The sequence below is a fragment of the Marmota monax genome, unplaced genomic scaffold (assembly GCF_021218885.2).
Source record: "Marmota monax isolate L192 unplaced genomic scaffold, Marmota_monax_Labrador192_F-V1.1 WCK01_AAM20220418_F8-fsc00146, whole genome shotgun sequence".
Lineage (NCBI taxonomy): Eukaryota > Metazoa > Chordata > Mammalia > Rodentia > Sciuridae > Marmota > Marmota monax.
In genome coordinates, this window is record NW_026694096.1 from 2303130 (window position 1) to 2327131 (window position 24002).

The following is a 24002-nucleotide window of genomic DNA, read 5'->3' on the forward strand; positions in this document are numbered from 1 at the left end:
AATGTAATGAGGAAAAAATTAAATTGTAATATGTCAATTAATTTTAAGCTAAAAAGAAATAGAGTATATTCAAATGTTTTCTGAAGATTCTTTTTTTAAAACATGAAAAGCTAAACTTACATGTTTAATTCACATACACTGATATAAATTTATATTCACAAATATATCTCCACCTAATAATTTTTCTTTACTGCTATAGATCATACCTCACTCCTGTTAGAGATGAAGAATCTGAATCCCAAAGAAAAGCAAGATCTAGACAAGCAAGACAGTCTAGAAGATCAACACAGGTATATTTAATATGTATAATTTATAAAACATGAAATGTATATAAACACACATACTTAATATGTAATAATAATTTTTTTTTACTTTGCTGTGAAAATATTGATGTCTGTATACTAATATGAATAAATTTTGAAGGTAGAGGTCACTATAGAAATGCTCCCATGGTTTTGTATATGATTATACTATTAATATTATATTCTTGGGTTAGCTGTATGCCTTTGTATCTTTTTTAGTATTTTTTTTTTAATTCCCCATTTCTAATTTGAGGTCCAGGACAGAGTAAGTATTGATAAGTGTTAGAATTGATCAATTAAGGCTGAGGTTGTAAGCTCAGTGGTCAGTGGTTGAGCGCTTGCCTCACGTTCGTGAGGCACTGGGTTTGATCCTCAGCACCACATAAAAAAATAAATAAATAAAACGAAGATACTGTGTCCATCTACAACTAAAAGAAAAAATTTTTAAAATTAATCATATATGATCTTTATTTATTAAAGAGTTCTGTGGCTATTTGGATGTAGGAGGAGGTAGAGAAAAGGCTTCTTAATATTAAGTATATCTAACAGCTAATATGCAATTACGAGAAAAATGTCTCCCAGGTTAGTCATTATCTTCTTACTTCCTCTTTATCTTGCTGATTATTATATATCCCTTTGTGTCTTTCCTTTCTTATAGTTGGGGAGCTCCACAGCAATTGTTTGATTTTTTACCATTACTTACCCTTCAAGCTGAACTATTCATATTGAAATCTTAACCTTAGCTTATTGTGTGTGTGCATGTATATTTACATATACTTCACACACTCATAGATATAAATGTATGTAATGTATTATGTAAACGATGTATATTTTGTCTTTTCTTCCTCTGATCTTGGGAACAATTATATTCCTATCATATATCTCTTTTTTCTTAATAAAATTTCTGAATACTGAGACATTTTCTTATATTTATAACTTTCCCAGAATTTATCCTTGTGCTTACTCATGGTGATGCTTCTTAAAATAAATCACTTTGCTGCTTAAAAACTGTTTCAGTGTAAAAACCAATTTCAAACGTGATTATATGACATTTAATATATCTTTATAAAATATTCTTTCAAAATGACTTTTAATGCATCCCACAATTAATTTATCCCTTTTTGTGTGTAGGGGGTGACATTGACTGATCTTCAGGAAGCTGAAAAAACTATAGGAAGAAGTCGTTCTACCAGAACCAGAGAGCAAGAAAATGAAGAAAAAGAAAAGGAGGAAAAAGAAAAACAGGATAAGGAGAAACAAGAAGAAAAGAAGGAGTCAGAAACATCTAGAGAAGATGAATATAAGCAAAAATACTCTAGAACATATGATGAGGTAATAGTACAGCTGGGTTGAATAGGATGAATAGTTCTTATCATTGTAAGTATACCAGAGATTTATATACCAAGAAACCTTACATAGAAAATGTGAAAGGATTTTAGCTGGCATTCTGAATTACTTTGGCATGATTAGAAAAATTACTTTTCCTTTGAAATGAATCTTCAAGTGTTCTATATGTTTATTGTATTTAATATTTCAAGTGGATTTTAATTTTAACGTTTCACAGACTTTTCCACGTTATAGACCAGTGTCAACTTCAAGTTCAACCACTGCATCCTCTGCCCTTCCTACAATGACCAGTTCACTCTATGCTTCAAGTCAACTAAACAGGCCAAATAGTCTTGTAGGTATAACTTCTGCTTACTCCAGAGGATTAACTAAAGAAAATGAAAGAGGTAAGAAGACTAATTTTGAAAATAATTTGTTTCATTTAAATAATCCTTTGAATTGATTTTTCCTAATTGATAATTAGGAACTAATTGATACAACCTAAACGGTTAGTTAGCTGCCTAAACAGAAAGAATGTGAGGTTGAGAAAAAAGTAGAAAATAAATATAGAAAATGATGTGATCTGTAGTTAATATGAATCTTTATAATCTAATACTTTACAAATATCTTCGTGTATGCCTACAAAGAAAAGTCAATACAGAAAACATGACGGGTGCCTATTTCTTAGAGTGGTTTATTGGTGTAGCACTTTTCACATGCTTTAAGCTATTTCTTGCCTACATTTTAGAATATTTTCTTGTGAAATTGTTTTAAACTAAAATCACTTCATACACTTAATGTCCTTGTGAAACTGGAGAGTTTGAAATGAAACTTCATTCACTTATTCTGTTGGTGGATAGAATGTTTTAAGTTGGAGGCCTCTGCAGCCAAGAAAACCCATTTTAGTGTTAGACAGCTAATTACAGCAAGGGATGCCTTCCATCCTCAGCTCCAGGAGTAACAGCCAGCCAAACCTGATTCTTTTCCACTACCATTGAATGGTATGTTGTAGCCTTCAGTATTGCAGCTCTGAATGGCAGTTGTGCTCTCCAGTATTGCAGTAGACTATAGCAGCTTGCTACCAACTTCTTCTAAGTTTTCGTCTTGCAGATTCAAAGAATGAAATTCATGGGGTAATGGAAGACCAGAGAGAAAGGAGTAGGCTTTTTTCCAGGCATGAAGAACAGAAGCAGAACTCTTGCAGGGGCAAGAGGATAACCCATGGAGGTTGCCCTCTGAGTGTGCTAGGCTAGGAGTTTATTTAGCACTTAGTTGATGCTGTTGATTCAGATTTATGCTAATCAGGGTTTGGAAAAGCAGTAACTCTATTGGTTAACTTTCCATTCAGGTCTGCCTCATTTCTGGTTTTGTTTTGTTTGTTTGTTTGTTTGCCGCTCAGAGGAAAGTGGAATGTTGAGGTTGTTGGATTGTGGATTACTCAGGGCAGTAGTGCTGTACAGAGCAGATATCTGACCTGGGCCAGCACACCTCAGTCCCTTACTGGTGTGGCAGGCTCAGAGTCGATGGACCACACTCCAGGCCATGTGGGCCACAACTCTGGGATGACTTCAATTACTAAAACAAAAGTTTCATATGAATTCTTTAAAAATGGATTTCTTTCTCAGCTGTATATATTGGCTCATTAATTTTTATTATTACCATTTCCTATTTGATATAAACTTTCTATTAAAATTCTAATTATTACTACTTTATATTAGAGGTGAATGTTAAATAAAATGATTCCTAAATATAGGCATTTTATATTTTTAAAACTAAATCTTATAGTGTTACTTATGATAATATCAGTAATTATGTACTATAAATATCAGAAAAATAATTTTTCTTAATTTCCAGATAGATTTTCTTTTGTTAATTATTGAAATGGTTCAGTTCTTTGGGTTTGATCCTTAGCACCACATAAAAATAAAAAAAATAAAAATAAAATAAAATAAAGGCATTCTGTCCATCTACAACTACAAAAGGAAAAAACTACTATGTGTGAGACCTATATAGTACTTGTAGACATTTTAAGCCACGATTTAGGGACATTTCACATAAAATTTCAGATTTTTTGGCTTTTATTAAAAAGTTGAAAAATTTGGCAACACGTCAGCAGTCGACTGGAGCTAAGTAGTAACATTTACCCATTCTCCCAGCCCATTTTAACTTAGTTATTCCAAATATCTGGATGGGCACTGTAGGCATTGGAGTTTCAGATTTTTGTTATAAAATTATACTAAAACAGTTTTAAGAACTCCTCTGATACTGATTTTGAGTTGTCTTTTGGTATGACTCTCTACTAACCACAGAGTCTTTTATAAATCATTTTGTTTTCTCTCTGTCTACTTTTTAAGCATATTCAAAGACTCTAATATTCTTGTAATGTATAAGCCTAAGGTAATTTTAACTGTTGCAGGGAAGAAATAGGAATCTTAAGACTAATATTTTATGTTGATTTATTTTTATTAAAGTAAATACATTTTACAGAACAAAATGGTTTGCTCTCAGATAGTATCTAACAGAAATGAAAAGAATACCGTATTACTGCTAAATGAGGACTGGCAGTAGTAGAAGCAGAAACTGATAAATTTATATGATTCCTGTTACCTGTCCCATTATTAAGATAGGTTTGGGAGTTTTGTTTTGTTTTGCTTTGCTTTGGTTTTCTCTTGAAGTATTATTTAGGCATAAGAACTATCTCCCTATCACAAAATAAGAACTTCAGGATTCCATCTCTCTAGCAAATATTATTTTGTTTTGAGCAAATTTTTTATTTTAAGCACTAGGAAAATGAAGATGATTCATTCTTATCCTGATATTTACGAATGTATCTAGGTGCTGGGATTGTGGTTCAGTGGCAGAGCACTTGCCTGGAACATGTGAGGCATTGGGTTTGATCCTCAGCACCACATAAAAATAAAAAATAAAGGTTTTGTGTCCGTCTACAACTAAAGGATTAAAAAAAAAAAAGAATGTATCTTAACAGGAGATAGAAATGCATGTTTATATGAAAGTGTATAAGGAACAATGAGAGAGGAAAAATTAATTACGATTTGTGAAATATAGGAGGCTTCACAAAAGAGGCTGACCTAGAATTGTTCTGATATACATCTTTTAAAATACGGTCAAGTTACATTTTTATCATATGTTTTATGTCAATCCTTAACAGAGGGAGAAAAAAAAGAAGAGGAGAAGGAAGGTGAAGATAAATCACAGCCTAAATCCATCAGAGAACGACGGAGACCAAGAGAGAAAAGAAGATCTACGGGAGTGTCTTTTTGGACACAAGATGTAAGAACCTTTTAAAACTAGTATAGTATTTTTAAAACTTGATAGTATACTTAATGTTTCCAAAAGTACATACTAACAATCACCTATATGCCTCATTATTATATATTATTAAATTATATATTAAATTCATCACTGTACTTTCTCAATTGAGTCTGTTAACTAAGAAAAATTCTTGATAAAAAATAGTTAGACTTTTGGTATCATGTACAAGCAGTTCTGTCCCAACTTTGGAATAAAAATTATAATAGCTGCTGCTCAGAGTACATATATTGATTATTATGTAATTACTAAACTGCTTCTTTATTTTAGAGATTCTTGAAAGGAAGAGAGGTTGTACATATAATTTTGTTTTCACAAATATTTTAAGATTTATATAACAGTGATTTCCATCTTACGAAACGCCAGGTAGAGGCTTTGCTTTCTTTATCAAATTTCTACAGTCAAGTAAAAATGTTTATCCAGATCCCCAGTTGCATGCCTGCCAATACTATTCACATACAAAATGAATTATGAGGAAGCACAGTGAAATTTATAGTGTTTTGTTACAACATATACCTATGGAAGAACAAAACAATATGAGTTTTATCCTCTTTTTTTCCCATTTGTTTAAAGAAGAAACCTTTCATTGAACTCCAGTATATATATGCAAAAACAGTTCATTAAAGTATAGCTTAAGGAATTAGTGTTAAAAATAACAATACATATATCCCCCCGTATTTTTTCTCTTGAGCTTTATCAATCCTCATTTTCATTGTCAACCAGTATCCTGATTTGTAACAGCATAATTAGCTGTTTGCTCTTGAAGAACATTGAATAGAACTGTAAATTTTGTGATGTTTTAATCTCTTTTACCCATTCTTCTAAAAAGAAATAAACTTATCTGCTTTCCCATTGAATTGACCCTTAAATGATTACATGTTCCTCTTTATCTATAATGTTTTATCTTAAAGTTTGCTTCTTTGAAAAGCTTTCTTTTGATTAGCCTGTGCATATATATCTTTTCTATACTTTTATGTTCTACTTATAACAATGTATTAAGGGCAACATTTCTTTGAACAGGTTTGTCTTTTAATTTCAGTTCATATTCATTTATTAATATATTGCATGTGCTACAAATAACATAGTTTAAAATATATGAATAGTTAAGATACATTTTAAAACTGCATGTTATTTGTAGTATATGTAGTTGCACAAAATATGGGAAAGTATTAAATGGAGTTAAAGAGATTTAATATTTTTGTGTTGGCCATGATGTGAATAAAGTATTCACATATGATTGGTTGTTTTTTTAAAGTTTCTTTTGATCAGTAATATTCTCCCTCCCTTTTTTTAAAACTTTTTTTTTATTTTTTTTTAGTTTTAGTTGGACACAGTATCTTTATTTTGTTTTTACGTGGTGCTAAGAATCAAACCCAGTGCCTCATGCATGCTAGGTGAGCACTCTACCACTGAGCCACAATCCCAGCACCTAAAACAATTATTTTTAAAGGAGCTGAGTTATCACATCTCTGAAGGGTAATTTACCATAGTCCTCTGGGTTTGTTTTTATTTTTTAAATATTTCTGTAAATTGGTACTTGGAGTTAATGAATTGATCTGGTTTAGTAGTCCGTAAACAATGTATTTTATTCCTCCATCAGGAAATATATAATGTCTGGTTGATTTTAATGGATTGCCCACTAACACTTTTCATAAACAATAAAATAAAACCTTGTATTCTTAGCATCCTATCATTTGGTAAATTTTATTACTTAAAATTATTTTCTCAATAATTCATATGTATTGGAAATTACTACATAGGCAAAGCTGCTTAGTATTTTTTCCCCCCAATTTTATTGAAATCAATTCTTTCTTTAAAAGTACACTTTCTGGAATCGTGCACTTGACCCTCTTATAAGAATCCTTCCTCAGACCCATATTGGCAGTCCCACTGTTTTTTAATTTGAGCCAGCATTGATTGAGTTCTAATCATCCATGAAAGCACAGGACTCCTGTTATTTTTATTGCCCCATGTTTGCACCTTAGCAGACAATGTACAAAAATCCAAAGCTTAAAGAAAGGGTGGTGTGTAGTCAGGCAACTCATTTCTCTATCGTAATATTTGTTTCCTTTTCTTAGTTACAACTTTTTAGGAACTCTGAGCCTTCCCACTTTTTTCTTCCCAGTTCCTGTGCTCTCCCATGAAACAACAATGCATAAAGGCAATCAGTTCATGACATACTAGTGGCAACACGTCATCATTTTCTCTTCTTCACTTATTAACTAACTTCACATACTTTTGTTGGTACTAGGGATTGAGCCCAGAGGCACTTAACCACTGAGTCACATCCTCAGCCCTTTTTTATATTTTATTTAGAGACAGATTCTGTTGAGTTACTTAGGGCCTTGCTAAGTTGCTGAGGCTGGTGTTTTTTTAATTTTTAATTGTAGTTGGACACAATACCTTTATTTATTTTTAGGTGGTACTGAATATTGAACCCAGGGCCTCGCACGTGCTAGGCAATCGCTCTATCACTGAGCCACAACTCCAGCCCCCGAGGCTGGCTTTGAATTTGTGATCCTTCTGCCTTAGCCTCCCAAGCAGTTAGGATTACAGGTGTATGCCACTGCGCCCAGCTCACATATCAAAGTAATAACTTTTACAAAGATTCTGTGTAATCTTTTGAATACTTCTGTAAAGTTTATATCCTCACTTTATGTATGAGGTAACTGTGGCTCAAAAATTTTTAATTTGCCTTAAGTCACACAGCTGAAAATAACTGTATTAATATGAAACTAGGTTTATCCAGTTTAAAGCCTGTAGTATTTGTATATTGAGCCTGAGCCAGATATGTTTTAACACCAATTTCTCTTTTATATTTCTTGAATATTTGAAGGCATAATCTGGAATTCTAGACGTTTATCATATTCTGACCTACATTTTCTATTCCATGTACTCCCAAGAAATTTCTAGAAGGAACCCCACCTAAACATATTAGGACTGTTGGGAAACTCTTACTAAACTTAACAAATCTAGCTTTTATTTACATAAAATAATTTTTTTGTGCTGCTTCATGATATTTGAGTAGCTTAATAGTAGTTAATTGGAGCATACACAGTATCATAATATAAAGTAGAATATCTTCTTTCTTTCTTACCTTAAATTTCCATTTCCTTACCTTCAATAGAAATGTGTTTCCTAAACCACATGTTAGATAGGTTTTTGTCATCGTATACGCTAGCCTACTTAGTTTGTGCCATGCCAACAAAATAGGCTTTCTCTAAATAGGATTGAAAAACTCCCATTTAAAAATCATTTTTTTTAATTTCATAAATCTATTTTAGAGTGATGAAAATGAACAAGAACAACAATCAGATACAGAAGAAGGATCCAATAAAAAAGAAACTCAGGTAAATAGCATTATTTTTGTATTGAATAATATTCATATTTACAGAATTACTTTTGAATTGTGTTTAAATTATAGTAATTCATACAAAACAGTTATTGCATATTGTACCTATCTACAGAGATACAGTATCAATGATTGCTTAAGGGTTAAAGGTAGAAGGACTAAATAGGGACAAACAGGATATCTTAAGAGGTGATAGAAGTGTTCTGATCTCTATTGTAGTACTAGTTTCATGGATGTACAACACCTACCAAACACATCAAGTGGACATAGTTTATTGTATATAATTTAACCTTCAGAGCTGAGAAGAAAATACCTAAAGGATACTTCTCAGAAGTTGTGGAAATCTAGAACTAGCAGACTCAGATTTTTATTTCTGTAGATGGTAAAGTTAAGTTCTAGAGGAAATGGACCTCTAACTTTCTTTCTCCAAAGATCTTTTATATTGATTATTAGAAATGATACTCCTAACCATCTTTTTTTAAAAAAGGCTTTTTTACCCTCTCAGTAGTGATGAAGGGTTTAAGGCAATTTTGAATGACTTAAGGTTGCACAGATAACAAGCAGTGGGAGTTTCTTCCCCTTGCCTTTTTTACCCTCCCCATTTGCTATTGTTTGGGTATGCAGAAAGATCAAATACTTTAATTCTATTCACATAGGGACTGCCAACATGAGTACCACTCTCTGGCCTGAAATAGCATCTCAGTCATGTTGATGTTATCTTCTTCATTTTGTCTTGGGGATAGCACAATCCTTTCAGTCTGCATGGAAGTATGTAGAGTAATGTGAAGCGACCAAAAGCTAGTTGCCTATGGTATGTGACTATAGACATTCCCATTAGAGCCAAGTGTTCCTATTTTAACTCAAAAGATACTTTTATGGGGTGGGGGCTATAGCTCAGTGGCAGTGCGCTTGCCTAGCATGTGTGAAGCACTGGGTTCGATCCTCAGCACCACATAAAAATAAACAAATAAAGGTATGCTGTCCATCTACAACTACAAAAAAAATTAAAAAAAGAAAAAAGATACTCTTATATATTAGGTAGTCAGATAGATTGAGGAGTGAATTAGTACTGAGGGTAAATTATTGCAAGGGTAAAGCTTTGTCACGTCTGTCAATTAAACCTTTTGCATATCAGTTGTTAAAACTCCCCCAATTCATCTCTGTCCCTTCTTTATTATATTCTATTGTAACAAATTCTCCCATCATTTCCTTTCCCAGTTGTACTCTATGAATTCCCATCTCTCAAGGGGTAAAAAAGTGGACAGGTAAACAAGAGAAAGGAAATTAGTAAAACATCCCCAGCTGACACTTCTAACTGACTTATCACACAGACCCACCTTCCTCAAGCTGGGTGGAAAGGAGAAGTTTCTGACTTACAAAGGTGTAACTTTGAAGCATATACTGTGTTTAAATTTTACTGTAAAAATTATGCATGAAATACATTAAGATTCTTAGAACATTGTTTCTAGAAAAAAAGTTTTCTTAGTTCCAAACAATTTAAATAATTTTTGTCTTAAATAGAAGAGTCTATAGATCTTACTTTGTGCTAGCATTCTTTTAGTCACAAGTAATAGAAAATCCAACCCAAACTGGATATCAATACATTATTGTACTCTGGTAATGTTATATAGTTTTATATGTTAGCTTCGTCTTCAAAATAATTTATCTCATATGTATGGAATTATAGTTGGCTTAGGTTAGACATGTCTACTACTGAGGTGTTAGGGCCATCTTGCTCCTAGTATGGGCTATATATCATCATCTCATCTAAACCTTAATGACTGCTATACCTTGAGGAAAAGGAAGGATGGAGTGAAGATGCTGACCCACAATGTCTTCTGCAATATCTTACTACAGTTCTTCTCCCAATAAGTGTGCTGTTCTCTTTTGAAAACTAATAGCATTAGCCCTGACTTCTTTGAAAAAATGTGAGGAGCAAAATTCTTCTTATGTCACTTTCTGAAGTGGCCTTATAATTACCTCAAAAATGTCTTCAACAACAAAGCTTCTAAACAGTTTTTTAATCCAATCTAAACACATTGACAGATGACTTTCTGGCATGTGTTTGAAGAAAAGTAAATTTTTAGATGCTATGAAGTCACTGAAAAGTTCTGAATTACATGTAAAACTGAATTTACTTTCAGCATATAAAAATAAAATTAAGATGAAATTTCATAACATAATTTGAATTACTTTGTCATATCATTGTTCATTATTTCCAAAAATTGAGTTTCTGTTGCTTTGGTTATTGTGATTTGTTTTCCTTAAGCTATTGAATGGTAAAAAAATTTAGCACACAAAGAACATTGGTGATAAATCAATTTAAAACAAGTGTGACACCAATTTAAAAAAAAAAAGTTTTGATTATTTAAGCATGTAAAGCTGGAATATAGCAGAAAAGATACCTTTATTAAACTTAGATGACACGAAGTTGTTCAGTTTAAAAGTAAATAATTGTAGCCTTTTCTAATATTAAACGTTTAATATTTGAGGATCAGTAAAAACTAAATAAATAAGGGTATTTAGACAAAGTTTGATATCCTTTTTATTATTGAATGCCTCTGTGTCTTTTTAAAACTGCATGTTACTTATATGACTTTTTATAAAAGTATATTCACAAATCCAGTATATACATACATACATACATTTATACATATGTAAATGGGGAACAGAATGTAATGAAATTTAAAATTTTACAAAAATAAAAATACAAATGACCAAGAAGCTGCAAAATGTATTCTAGCTCATTAATAACTAAAGGCATGACAGTATAAAATGGAAATTGATAAAAAGTTAATAATGCCCATATTGATATGACTACTAATATGATATATGTGCATGATCACATATATAAAGTCTTAGAACTATAATAAATTGAGCTTTTTTGGAGATCAGCTTTACAATGCATATCAGAAGCATTAAGGAAATGTTCATTTGTTTTTAAGTTAGCACTTCTGCTTTGAGAAATTTTTTCCAAGGATATAAATCAAGTATATAAAGATAAAACTAGCAGCATTGCCTATAAAGCAAAATAATGAAAACACTCTAAATGTCTATTCTCAGGGAGTAGATTAAATAAAATGCATGTGCATAAATAAGTATTTTGTGTATTCACATAAATCTTCTATGTATGAAAAATGTTAGCAGTGGTTGTCTAAGGGATGGACAATGAGGAACTACAGAGGAACTTTGTATACCATGTACTTTTATGAACTTTTAGCAAACAGAAAAATTAGAATATTTTTATTCTGGAAGAAGGATTTTATGATATAGGGAGCAAGAACATGCTAGGTGAAATAAGCAGAACACAAAAAGACATACTACATGATTTCATTTATGCATACATCTATAGAAGTCATACTCAGAAAAAATAGAATGATGGTTCCCAGGCCTCAAAACCAAAAATGAATACAATTGTTGTTTTATTTACTTTGTCACATAGTAAACTTGACATTTCTTAAATGTAAACATGTCACTTCTTTTCCTGAGTATAAGTAATAGATACTTTTTTTTAGTCTCTCCTTATTTTTTCTTCTAGTTAAAAAACTACATGTGGTGGTGTTTGTATGAATTCACAAAAGAAATTCACAAATGTAACCATATGGTATTGTGCATATAAAAATATACAGTTATGCTTTTATTCTATAATTTCATTCTAACAATAACTTCATTAAAACATATTTAGCAAATTGTTTAATAGTGTGAAACATTGTTAATGTCAATTAAGTTCACTTGTTCAGTCATCAGTTAATAGTTTAATGAAATGAAAGCACCAAATTTAGTATGCCTGTTTTTTTCTTTTTAGACGGATTCCATTTCTAGGTATGCTTTACTTTTTTTCTCATTTTTATCTTTTCTAGAAATATGTTGCTAATATTTATGTATTTTGTAAGTTTATAATGAGTTGGGTAATTTTTAAAAACCTATAGAAATTTAAATGACCCAATCCCTATTATTAGCTTTTCTTTGTTAAAGGCTTTACTTTTAGTTTATTGGTCATAGTAAGTCACTATAAGGGAAGAAAGATTTTTCCCACATCTTTGCAATAGTGATACTTTTTCCAGAGTTTCCTAAGTTATTTCAGCTTTGACTGTTTCATTATTAACATCAGGGACTGATGAAATACACACTTATCCAAAAATTTATTTGGTTAGATATTTAGTATCTCTTCCCTTAACCCTGCTTTAGTAAAAGAAAATGAAGATATGTTTAAAAGTTTCATCTAACTCAAAATTACTGTCCTTCAGTCTATTCTCAGTTTATTTCTCTTACCCATAATTGTTAACCAAAGCTCTATAAAAACAAGAATGTGTTTTATATATTTATGATTCTCTTAAATTAAAATGCAGAAACCATAGCATTTATCAGAAAAGGTAACCTGAATTCAGAATTAGATAATAAAAGGATTCACAATTAAAAGTAAAGATATATTCTTCCTAATTAGGGCAAACCCCACTATCTATCACTTTGGATACACTGTATTTTATCAAATCTAAGATGTTATTAATTTAAAACATTAGCATATGCCACTTACAAAGGAAAGGTGCTGCCATTTAAATTATGCTATCAATTAAAAGCCACATTTTGATGTCAGGGATGTTAAAATGTGGGAAAATACATAATTTAAAACTTTATAAAATAGTTTATCAAATGTAAAACCATCTCTGACTTTTGGATATAGAGATTTTGAATCTTCAAATAATATAAGTTAATAGTATTTTAAAAATCCCTTTACAAAAATTGATAAGATATATTAGGGAGACTATTTTGGAATATTGAATTAACATATGCTAGAATGTATGTAATCTGTGAAAGAAAGTCTGTAATAAAGTTTTTGACTATAACCTATCTTTTGAAGATACGAAACCAGTTCCACTTCAGCTAGTGATCGGTATGATTCCTTGCTGGGTCGCTCCGGATCGTATAGTTACTTAGAAGAAAGAAAACCATATAGTAGCAGGCTAGAAAAGGACGACTCAACTGACTTTAAAAAGGTACTTGGGTTACTTATATTTTTAATTAAAAATAAATTATCTTTTGTGTTGAAAAATATATTTCAGTATTATTCTAGAAAACTTATATCTTGAAATAACTTTCATTTTTCGTTTTTGGTAAGTAATGGTAAATAGAATATAAATAGCTGTTTGTTTTTTAAAGGAAAGAGATAAATACCCAGTACTTTATTTTACACTTAAGTGTCTCAAGCCATTACTGTGATTGAGCTAGAAAGGGGTATTCGGTAGTTAAAGTATACATATGGTATATGTTCACACACTTTGTTTATTGATTTGTTAGCAGAAAGCAGCCATACAGAAAAATATGGCTTTTTTAAAGAGAATATAGTTTTTCTTAGTAACTAGAAACTTGTGATAGATCAGGTGTTATTAAGGACTAGGGATTAATTGATAAATAAATCCTAAAACCTCAGCAACCTATGGTTTCAAGTATTATTATTCACATTATGAGCTTGGAATAAACCTTATGAAGTTTATAGAGAAGGAAGGGTCTTGTGGTATTTGTACATTTTCCTATTATCAGGCAACTCTTTGAATTATGTATTTAATTTATAAGGCAAATGAGCAAGTGTAGCAAGGGAGGAAGTTGTTTCCCATTATGAGTTTGATTCAGGCATTTATTTAATAAATAACTGAATACTCAAATTATGCTAACTGGTTAGATCTATAAGTGAGCAATGAGATGGAGATAATGTACTGCTCTTATGGGCATATTCCATATAGGAGAGATAAACATCTTACAAATGAATTATAATTTAAAAATTGGACCAGTCACCCTGAACAACAGAAACAATTGGCTTATGCCTGTAATCCCAGCAGTTCAGGAGGCCAAGATAGGAAGATGGTGAGTTTGAAGCCAGCCTCAGCAAGGGCAAGGCACTAAGCAATTCAGTGAGACCCTGTCTCTAAATAAGATACAAAGTAGAGCTGGGGAGGTGGCTCAGTAGTTGAGTGCCCCAGAGTTCAATTCCTGGTACAAAAAAAAATTATAAAAGTGTATAACAAATGAAAGTGGTGGGATATATGAATGGGTTTCCTAAGAAAATGAGGCTTCAGGTAAGAAAAGAAGGTTGATTCGTTGTTAATGAGCAAAAATGGGAGAGAAAATGTCCAGATGAAGTGAACTGTAAGCATATAGACATTGTGGTACAAGGATACATGATACATTGAAATAATTAAATGTTGATGTATAGGCTGAAACCAGTGTTTTATTATAGACCATTTTAAAGTTATCTGTATGCTAAAAGTATTGGAAAGCCTTCATGGGTTCTTAATTTGTGTGTGTTTGGGTGGAAGGGGTGACAGAACTGTTGGCGTAAGAAAATGAGAGATTTTTATTTTGAAAAGTTAAACTTTGTTTTTATGTATACAACAGATTAGAGGGAGGAGTATAATCTGTATAAGAAATGATATTAGTCAGAATTACCATGGAAGAAGTAGAGATAGGGGGGAAAAAGTAGATTCAAGCGTTAAGAAGACAGAATCATCAGAAAAGGGAAATGTCTTGAATTTTACCAAATGAAATTTGGATTTAAACATTAGTAGAAATATTTTGCTTGCCTTTTAATTTTAAGTCATAGAAGTAAAATGATTAATGTAACTGACACTATCACCTCCTTTGTAGAAATTTAGGAGGGTGTAATAGGCAGAAAACACATAAGAACAGAAAAATAATTTGTTCTCCCCTATTTTTATAGCTTTATGAACAAATTTTAGCTGAAAATGAAAAGTTGAAGGCACAGCTACATGATACAAATATGGAATTAACAGATCTTAAATTGCAGTTGGAAAAGGCCACCCAGGTTTGTACCCTTTTCTCTTTGTTATTCTCAAATTACATTAAAATTTTCCCTGGTATGTCTCTGTCATCTCTACAGAATCATCCTATAGCCTTTTTGTTGTTGTTGTTGTTGACCAGACTCTGGACTGTGTAAATGCTAGGCAAGTATTCTACACCTGCTTATACCCCCATTCCTCAAAATTTCTTTATAAAAATTTTTATGAATATTTCTGTTTATTCAAGTAAAAGTGACTAAAGGTAATAGTGCTAGATCATTTTAACTTCTTTTGTAATTTCCCTTCTGTGTAACAGCCTAGAGAAGACAGACAATTTTGGACACTACAGTTGAGATAGCTAAGCAAAACTCTAATTGTTTTCCAATTTCTTTTCTGTGGTATATATTAATAGTTACAGTATATAGTAATAGACCTATCTCCTCCTCAGCCTCTTCCTTTCCCAAAACAAGAAAAAAAAAATTGTGTTCAAATAACCTTAGGAATGCTACATATTTTATATCTTGGAGCTTAGACAGGATCTATTTATATGTTAAAGACTAAGAGGTCTATAATTTTGAAGAACATACATTTGCTTAATTTTAGCATGTTACTTTATAGCATAAGCATATTTCTGCATTTAGAATTCATCTTGAAAGCAGTGATCTAAATAGCACTGATCTACAAGTGGACAGAATACTTCTTTTTGGTCAGTCTTTTATATCGATGTTTTCCTTAATTTCTAAAAATTTAGTCTCTGTGTTTGACTTATACTTGTTACTAGGTCCTTTTTTTATTTTTTAACCACTGTTGTGTTGTAAAGCAATTGTTTATGCACAATGAATGCTATGCTAAAATTCAGGGGTCATGCTCATGAGGTTGAAAAGATTCCTCAGATCTTTCAGTTAATTGGGGTTTAATAAGAGGATGCACAAAAAAGTAAGAACAAGAACACATTTCATAGTAAGTTGTCATAATAACTTGAAATGTCATACAATTTAAAACCACTAGGCTGGAGGTGCTGCTCAGTGGTAGAACGTGTGCTTAGCATTCATGAGGCCCTGGATTCAATTGCTAGCACCAAAAAATAGGAAAGCTACAGCATGTGGTTTAGGTACAAATTTCTGATTCTTCTAAAGCCAGAGAAACAAGTCACTGGGTTTAAAGTAAAACAACTGTTGCATTGGCTGATACTCTTGAATATCATGCCTAGTATACTAACTTAATAATGAGAAGGATAAACTGAACTTCGTCAAAGTTAAACTGTTAAGCATTGAAGTGAACATTTTTGTCCAACTTTAGAACATTTGTCCTGAGAATTGAAGTCTACCAGGAATTCTTCCACCTGATATGTTTTATCATTCTTTTCATGACTATTCATAAATATACATAGCAGTAGCAGTTTGATAGTCATATGGAATATTTCCCAGGGAACTATCATCCTGCTTAGAATTAATCCTTAGAGGGACCTTTATATACTAGCAGTGGAAATGTAAATTAGTACAGCCATTATGGAAATCAGTATGGAGGTTCCTCGAAAAAAACTGAAAATGGAACTACCATATGATCCAGCTATACCATTCCTTGCTGTTTATCTGAAAGGATTAAATTGAAGTCAGGATATCTTAGAGACACATGCATTCCCATGTTTATGGCAGCCCAGTTCACAATTACCAAGTTATGGAACCAGCTTGGATATCTCTTAACAGGTAAATGGATAAAGTATATACATGTTACATAACGTTAATAAATCAATGGAGTTTTTTATTCAGCTATAAAGAAGAATGAAATTGTCATTTGCAGAAAAGTGAATGAAACCGGAGAGCATTGTGTTAAGCAGAATAAGCCAAACTCAGAAAAACAACTGTCATTTTCTCACATATGTAGAAACCAAAGGGAAAAAGGGGATCTCATGAAAATGAAGGAAGAGTGTTAGTTTATTGGGGAAGGGGGTTGAAGTTGATTTAATTTTGTTATGTACATTAATGAATATGCCACAATAAAACCCAGCTATTCTGTATAATTAACATGCACCAATATTTACCAAAAAAAGAATCCTTAGTATGCATGAAGTCCTGGGTTCAATCCCTGGCACCACAATTAAAAAAAAAAAAAAAAAAATCTTGAAATTTAGGTCTGTTTGATAGCATTTAGCAAGAAGCCCAGAATTCTTAAATCCTGGCCTAAATGAGCATTGTCTACCCTGTACAGTCTCCAGTGGAAATAAATAGGCCAATTTATCAAAACCAGTTGGCTTTATACATGCCAAATGACAAGTTCACCAGATTACTAATTGGGATTTTAAAAGCTAGAACTAGCATGTGTAACTAAAAGCAGTAACTAAATAAAAATGTTAACTAAATCTTTTTTTTTTTTTTTTTGGTGTGGGGGGGCCTGGGGATTGAACTTAGGGGCACTCAACCACTGAGCCACAGCCCCAGCCCTATTTTGTTATTTTATTTAAGAGACAGGGTCTCACTGAGTTGCCTAGCACCTCAGTTTTGCTGAGGTTGGCTTTGAACTCGCAATCCTCATGCCTCAGCTTCCCGAGCTGCTAGGATTATAGGCATACACTACCGCGCCTGGTTTGTTTTTTTTTTTTAATCTATGAAATTGGCAAACAAATCACAAAATACTACAATGTTCCCATTTGGGGAAAAAAGATTCCCAGTGAAATGCCTTTTTTGTTTTAATTTTTAAAATCATTGAAATGCTATTTTTCATCTAAAATTATAAATTTACATACAATGGCATAATGCTATTTCTGATCTTTTTCATCTAATTTTAAATTGTTTCAGTCTTAAGTATTTTATGATTCATTTGTAGATCTCATGTGGCATATCAACCTTTTGTTGTATATTTCTAGCAAATAAACATTTTAAATTAAAAACTGCCAAAAATCAGAATTAGCTGAAATAGTTCTACTTATATTTGAAATTATGGATTGAATTTCTAAAAAAAGAAACAATATATCAATTTTTGCTTTTCCAAAAAGAGTAAGTGCAAAAATATAAAACCATTTAAAATAACAGACAAAAGTAAAGATATGTGGGATTATGCATGATGAGTTCTTTAAATTTTTGTACTATAACGATAAATAAGAAATTCCGAAAGAAGATTTTAAAAGTAACTGTTACAGGTCCTAAAGATATTAAAACATGAATGCAGAAAGGCATAGCAAAAAAAAAGGCGTATTTTTTTTTTTTTTAATTACCACATTAGGGCTAGGAATGTGGCTCAGTGAGAAACCCTGGGTTGAATCCCCAATATGGCAATAAACGGAAAATGGAAAGAGAAAAATATAAAATTACCATAGTAAACAGTGAAAATTTGTGCTTAATTAATGATGAGCTGTCTTTAAAGTACATTTGTGTTGAGTAGCCATAAGAGACCATTCTTGTCCAGAAACATTTTTGGTAAATTAATAAAACTGGATTTTCAGAAAATTGTCTTTTGAGGAGTGAGCCATTTGTTGAATTTATTTCAGCAAATTGACTAGGAGTCCCAAGGGTCTGTGTAGAGGTCAAAGTAAATATGATCTTAGATTCCACTTGCTTTTAACTGAGCCTGTGCTCATTATCCAGATTAGAGCTCTTGAATACAGGGTGCAGCATATGACTTAAAATCCGAAGGTCCTTTATATACCCCTACAACCAAGCTCACATCTCCGGATTTAATCAACTTTGGGCTGGTTGCATAGTACATCAAGTGAAAAAACAAGAGACCTGACCTCCTCAGAAGAAAGTCTATATAGCTAGAATTTTTTACAAGTGAAAATTTATGAACCCTTTTACCAGTTCTGGAGCATGTTTGGAAAAGAAAAATAGAAGGAGTGAGCAAGACTACAATACATATGAGGAGGACAGAAAGACAAGTTTACTGGCCTGGCTGCATGTATATAGTGCCTACTTGGTTGGGTAATATTTCATTCAAGGTTCTAGAATCTGGCCATTCAGATTAGTCAATGCTAATGGTGCAAGAAAGAAGAGAATTTGAGCATCTGAGGGAAAACTAAGATGGTTTCATTTTTATTCTACAATACTCACCAATCTTTAGCCCCAACTAAACTATGAAAAGTATGGAAAATTATATAGGCCATAAAATTAAATCCAAGGAAATGATTCCATTACTTTTTATTCTTTTATTCTTTATGGTTTTCAATACAAATCTTGTTTTCTTCACTCACATCTGCATGTTACACCACCTAAATATTGTAATTTCTTTAAATACTTAAAGGAGGGTTACTGTGCCTCCCCATCTTAATTGCACTTACAACCCCTTTATAATCTAACTGCTTGCTTTGTTGCAGAGACAAGAAAGATTTGCTGATAGGTCACTATTGGAAATGGAAAAAAGGGTAAGTGTCTATCTCATTGACTAAGAAATTATTTTCCTTCTTTACTGTTTTGTATAAGCAGTGTTAGGGTTTTTTGTTTTGTTTTATGGATAGTTTTAGCTAGCTTAAATTAATATTACCTGAATAAATATATAGCTGTGGGGCCTCTAGTATGAAATGGCCTTAATTAAAATTTAGTATACCACATTATTCTCTTAATGAATTATTTTTAAAACATTCTTTCCCCAGTACCAAAATCTATACATTGTGATAGTGAAATCTGATATTTAAAAAATGCTATTTATCTTTATGTACATAATATATACTGCTTCATGTATATACATACCTTTTCATCATATATTTGTTTCTGATTTTTAAAATTAAAATATTTCATTTTTTTAACTTTTTTTTTTTGGCAGTTGTAGATGGACAGAATACCTTTATTTTATGTTTTAATTTTTATTTGCTGCTGAGGATCAAACCCCTTGCCTCACGAGGCATGCTAGGCAAGCGCTCTGCCTGTGAGCTACAGCCCCAGCCCAAATACTTCATTCTTGCAATAAAATTTTTTAAGTCTGGAGTCATCAAATTTTCACATTCTTTTGAAACTTAATGCTATTTTAATTTTGAGTTTAAATATTTATCTTAACCTATTTTAAACAAGAAAATATTGGTTTCAAGAAGATTCTTATGCTTTTTATGCCTTTCTACAATTTTTTTTTATTGGCTGTGATATATTCATTTAAATACACTCCACTTAATATTGCTCAGTAGTCTGGAAATGGCCATAGAAGTAAATCTACAAGTTTAATCTGAGCAGTTGAAAATTTATACATGATCCAAAAGCTAAAGGAAAAGTTCTTAAAGAGTATCTGTAGTGCAAGTGAGTAGTGCCTACACTTGTGGGGTTTTAAAGAAGAAATTGCATCTTGGTAGCATTGCTCTTTAGGCCAAAGAATAATCAGAATTGATATCACATTTTTCTTTCATTTTTAAAAAATAACCAATTTGCCTTTTTCACCCAAAAGTAAAATAAACCAACAAATACAGTTTGTTAATGTGGCCTTTACTAAATTGTACTTTGCAATAACTTTCTTTTTATTATTATTGGAGCAAGGTTTAAAAATAAGTGTAATGAGTCATTTTTTAATTGGTATAATTAATACTTGTTTAAAACAGAATCACTTATTAAATTATTGTATATTGTTTATATACCATACATTATTTTTATAATGTATCTCATTGAATTTGTTTCAAAGATACACAGAAATAATAAAATCATTTCTCTATTAATCATATACTAATGGTTGAAATGAAAGATATGTAACAAAATATACTTAATCAAAATATGTATTTATATTTGAGAGTCACATTTTTAAGAATATTTAATTTTTTATGAAAGTAATGTGCTTATTACAAAATTTTAGCAAAAGAAGAAAATATAAAAATCATCCATAATCTTATCAGAGAGAGTTAATATTACCCTTGTGATTATGCTTGTGATCTGACATTCTCACTGACCTTTTTTTTCTGCTTGTCAAATGCAGATAAAGTAGTTAATCCTTTCTTAATTTAATAGATATTTATCATGATCGTAACTGCTGACATTTATTTGGCATTCTCTAAGTCAGACAGGCTTAAGATTAAGCAATTTACTTTTGTTTTAATATGTTTGTCCAACAAAAACATATTGCCTGCAGTTTTATGATTGTGAATTTCATTGAGCCAACAGGATCAGTCAATTAGGTGTAATGTGCTTTTTTTGCTCTACCACTAAGTTAAAATTTTTAAGACACATAATAAAATTGAGGCTTATGGGGAGATTACCTGTCAGAAGGTAATCTATTTTACAAAATTATGAAGATCAAACAAGATACAATACAAATAGTACTTGGAGAAGTACAGCGGTTTATGTGTATTTGTCCTGGCTATGTTATCTAGGATAAAGAAGTATGTAGAAAATAACATTTTTGTCTGTGATGTTTAAGCATGTAAATATTAGAATAACAGTACTTTTAAGTAGGAGTGAGATTCTATTATTTTTTAAGTCACATATCCTAAAAACATTGACATTTACAGTAAATGTTCTGCATTACTAAATATCAAATTATTAATCTTGGAAAGAATGTCTTGGAAAGAGTTTTCAGTGTGATTAAACTAAATGTAAATGGTTTATATCTGAAAGGTGACCGGCAAGAGTCAGTATCTTCTGGGCGGTATGACCTAACCAGTTTTACAGCTCATCAATTACTGCTGCTTGCTTTTTGCATAACACCCTAGAATGCTTATCATTTAAGGGAGAATAAAACAGTACACTGCAATAATATATTGTATGTTGGCTTTGCCTGTCACTCTGTGAAACGAGTTTAAAATAGATTGCTGCAGTTGCTTCTCCATTAGATTCACCGCATTAATGCTACCACAGTATCAACCTATATGTAAAGTCAATTGGATAAATAATGAATAGTAAACATGTTTGGAGATCTCTTAAATCCTTTTGAATTATGAAGTACACATATTTTAGGCATGTTTGCTTCTCGCTTTTCTGCTTCTATCACTAGTAAAATTGCATCTTTGTGTGTTTTTATTTTGTTTTGTTTTCTGTTTGGGAATTTTTTTTTTTTCATATACAGGTTTTGAGTGTTGGCTTATTCTATCCCTAAGTTTTATGTTAACTAAAAAAATAGTTTGGACACCTTATGTATCATATTACCAGAAAGTCAAAGCTTTAAAAAAAAGAGAGAGAGCGAGAGAGAGAAAGAGCTTATAAAAAGTATTGAAAAAATAAATGTCTTCAAATTTATTTCTCTCAAATTTTGGGATGCTCTTCACACATCACTGGCATCACATCTCTTTCTACACTGCTCCTGATTTTTATCTTTAATTTTAAAGTATCACTATTTCACACTATAGAAGAAAACTCAAGGATATAATAATTACATAATTAATATTGGTACCTTAAATTGATCTAGGAACGAAGAGCTCTAGAAAGAAGAATATCTGAAATGGAAGAAGAACTCAAAGTAAGTAAACCACACTACTTATTAGAGATAGTGCTCTTTTGAATTTTAATATTATACTATTATAGATACTGTAATTGTTCTCAAAACTGATTAACCCAATTTGTGAATTATCTATACCATGTGCTTCTGTTTTCCTAAATTCTGGTATTAATGAGCTAGAGGAGGATTTAAAACCTAAATCATTTAAAAAATCAATTTGTATAGCACTTTTGATATTTAGGTTTTTTTTTTTTAATGGATGATATTAACTATAATATGTGGGGTTTATTAGTTCTTTACTTTTCCATATGTTTCTTGGAGAGTAAATGGTAGAGGGAGGTAATAAAAGACAGAATGTTCTCCTTCAAAATAAATGACATGAGAAGGGATGGGCAGGTAGAAGCATATTTTAATACCTATGGAAGTAATTATTTATTTTGAACATTGAACTCTGTAGGAGGAAAAATAAAAGCATAGCTAGATGTTGACCTATTATCACGTTATGAATTAATGAATAATGCATAGGAAATTATGCCCATAGAATTAGAATATCAAGATTTAAATGTTTTATTGGATTGTTTAGTTTGTTGTTAGACCATTATTAAATGACTTTGAACACTGGAGAAAATCTTTTTTTGCTTATTCATTTAGTTTGACATGGAATTTCAGAATACATTTCTTACCTTTTTAAATCTGTTGAAATAATGGCTTTAGACTTTTCTTGTATTCATTATCTGTTATTCTTTATGCTCATGTATTCTTTTCCATTTTCTTATTTTTTATTCTTATTTCTTTATGTTCTGATTCCTACAGAACCTGCACCAAATAAAGCAAATTCAAACTCTGAGAGAGTTAAATGAGCGACTGCTGACTGAGAATAGGGCCTTGACAAGAGTGGTAGCCAAGCGCTCAGGGTTCTATAGGCAACTTCAGTCTGTGAACCTTTAACTTATAGTTTCATCATTTCTTCTTGGTAGAGCCAGGCAGGTGCTTTCATATTAGTAAGCGTGTTTTTGTAAGAGCTCACTTTTACAAATTAATGCCATTGTGTCTGGAGCTTATCATGTAACTGTTTAATTATGCATGGCTTCTCAGAATGTCAGAAAATATCACTAATTGTATATTACAGCTGATAAACTACAGTAAAGCTAAGGGAAGATTCAAGAATTCGGTACTTTGTAAAGTTTATGCACATTTTTTAGTCTAAAAAAATATTTTACATCTTAAAATACAGCTAATTTTTATAGTCCTACTAGAAAGAAAATGGAATATAAATAATAAGACATTTTATATATGATTAATATATTTTGAGAATCTGAAGATTAAGCCTACATGTTTTTTAAAATAATGTCATTTTCAGTCAGAATCCTTTTTGTTTACATCTTAATGTGTAAACTTCTTATTACTATATATCTAAACATTCTGAACACAAGAATTAATTGATTCCAATAAAATTAGATTCTTCCTAAAGTCTTGGCCTAAGATAGAAGTAGAAACTTTATTTTTATCTAATTAGACTATCTTGTACACTTTGAAAACTGAAGAAAGAGAACTAAGTATCTTGGA

At 31.3% G+C, this 24002-nt stretch overlaps 1 protein-coding gene across 5 annotated transcripts in view; it reads left to right on the forward strand.

Annotated features, from left to right (window-relative positions):
- The window catches only part of Ppp1r12a (protein phosphatase 1 regulatory subunit 12A), a 145330-nt gene that overhangs the window by 117693 nt on the left and 3635 nt on the right, over positions 1-24002 (forward strand). For 4 of the 5 annotated variants that reach the window (XM_046465085.2, XM_046465084.2, XM_046465086.2 and 1 more), the window contains 10 exons: positions 200-290; positions 1434-1634; positions 1867-2035; positions 4798-4919; positions 8243-8308; positions 12116-12132; positions 13169-13304; positions 15023-15127; positions 19408-19455; positions 22407-22457. In XM_046465085.2, the coding sequence (XP_046321041.1) occupies positions 200-290; positions 1434-1634; positions 1867-2035; positions 4798-4919; positions 8243-8308; positions 12116-12132; positions 13169-13304; positions 15023-15127; positions 19408-19455; positions 22407-22457 (1006 nt within the window). Of the gene's footprint in view, positions 1-199; positions 291-1433; positions 1635-1866; positions 2036-4797; positions 4920-8242; positions 8309-12115; positions 12133-13168; positions 13305-15022; positions 15128-19407; positions 19456-21619; positions 21651-22406; positions 22458-24002 lie in introns of all 5 variants that reach the window. The other variant, XM_046465083.2, reaches the window with a different exon arrangement.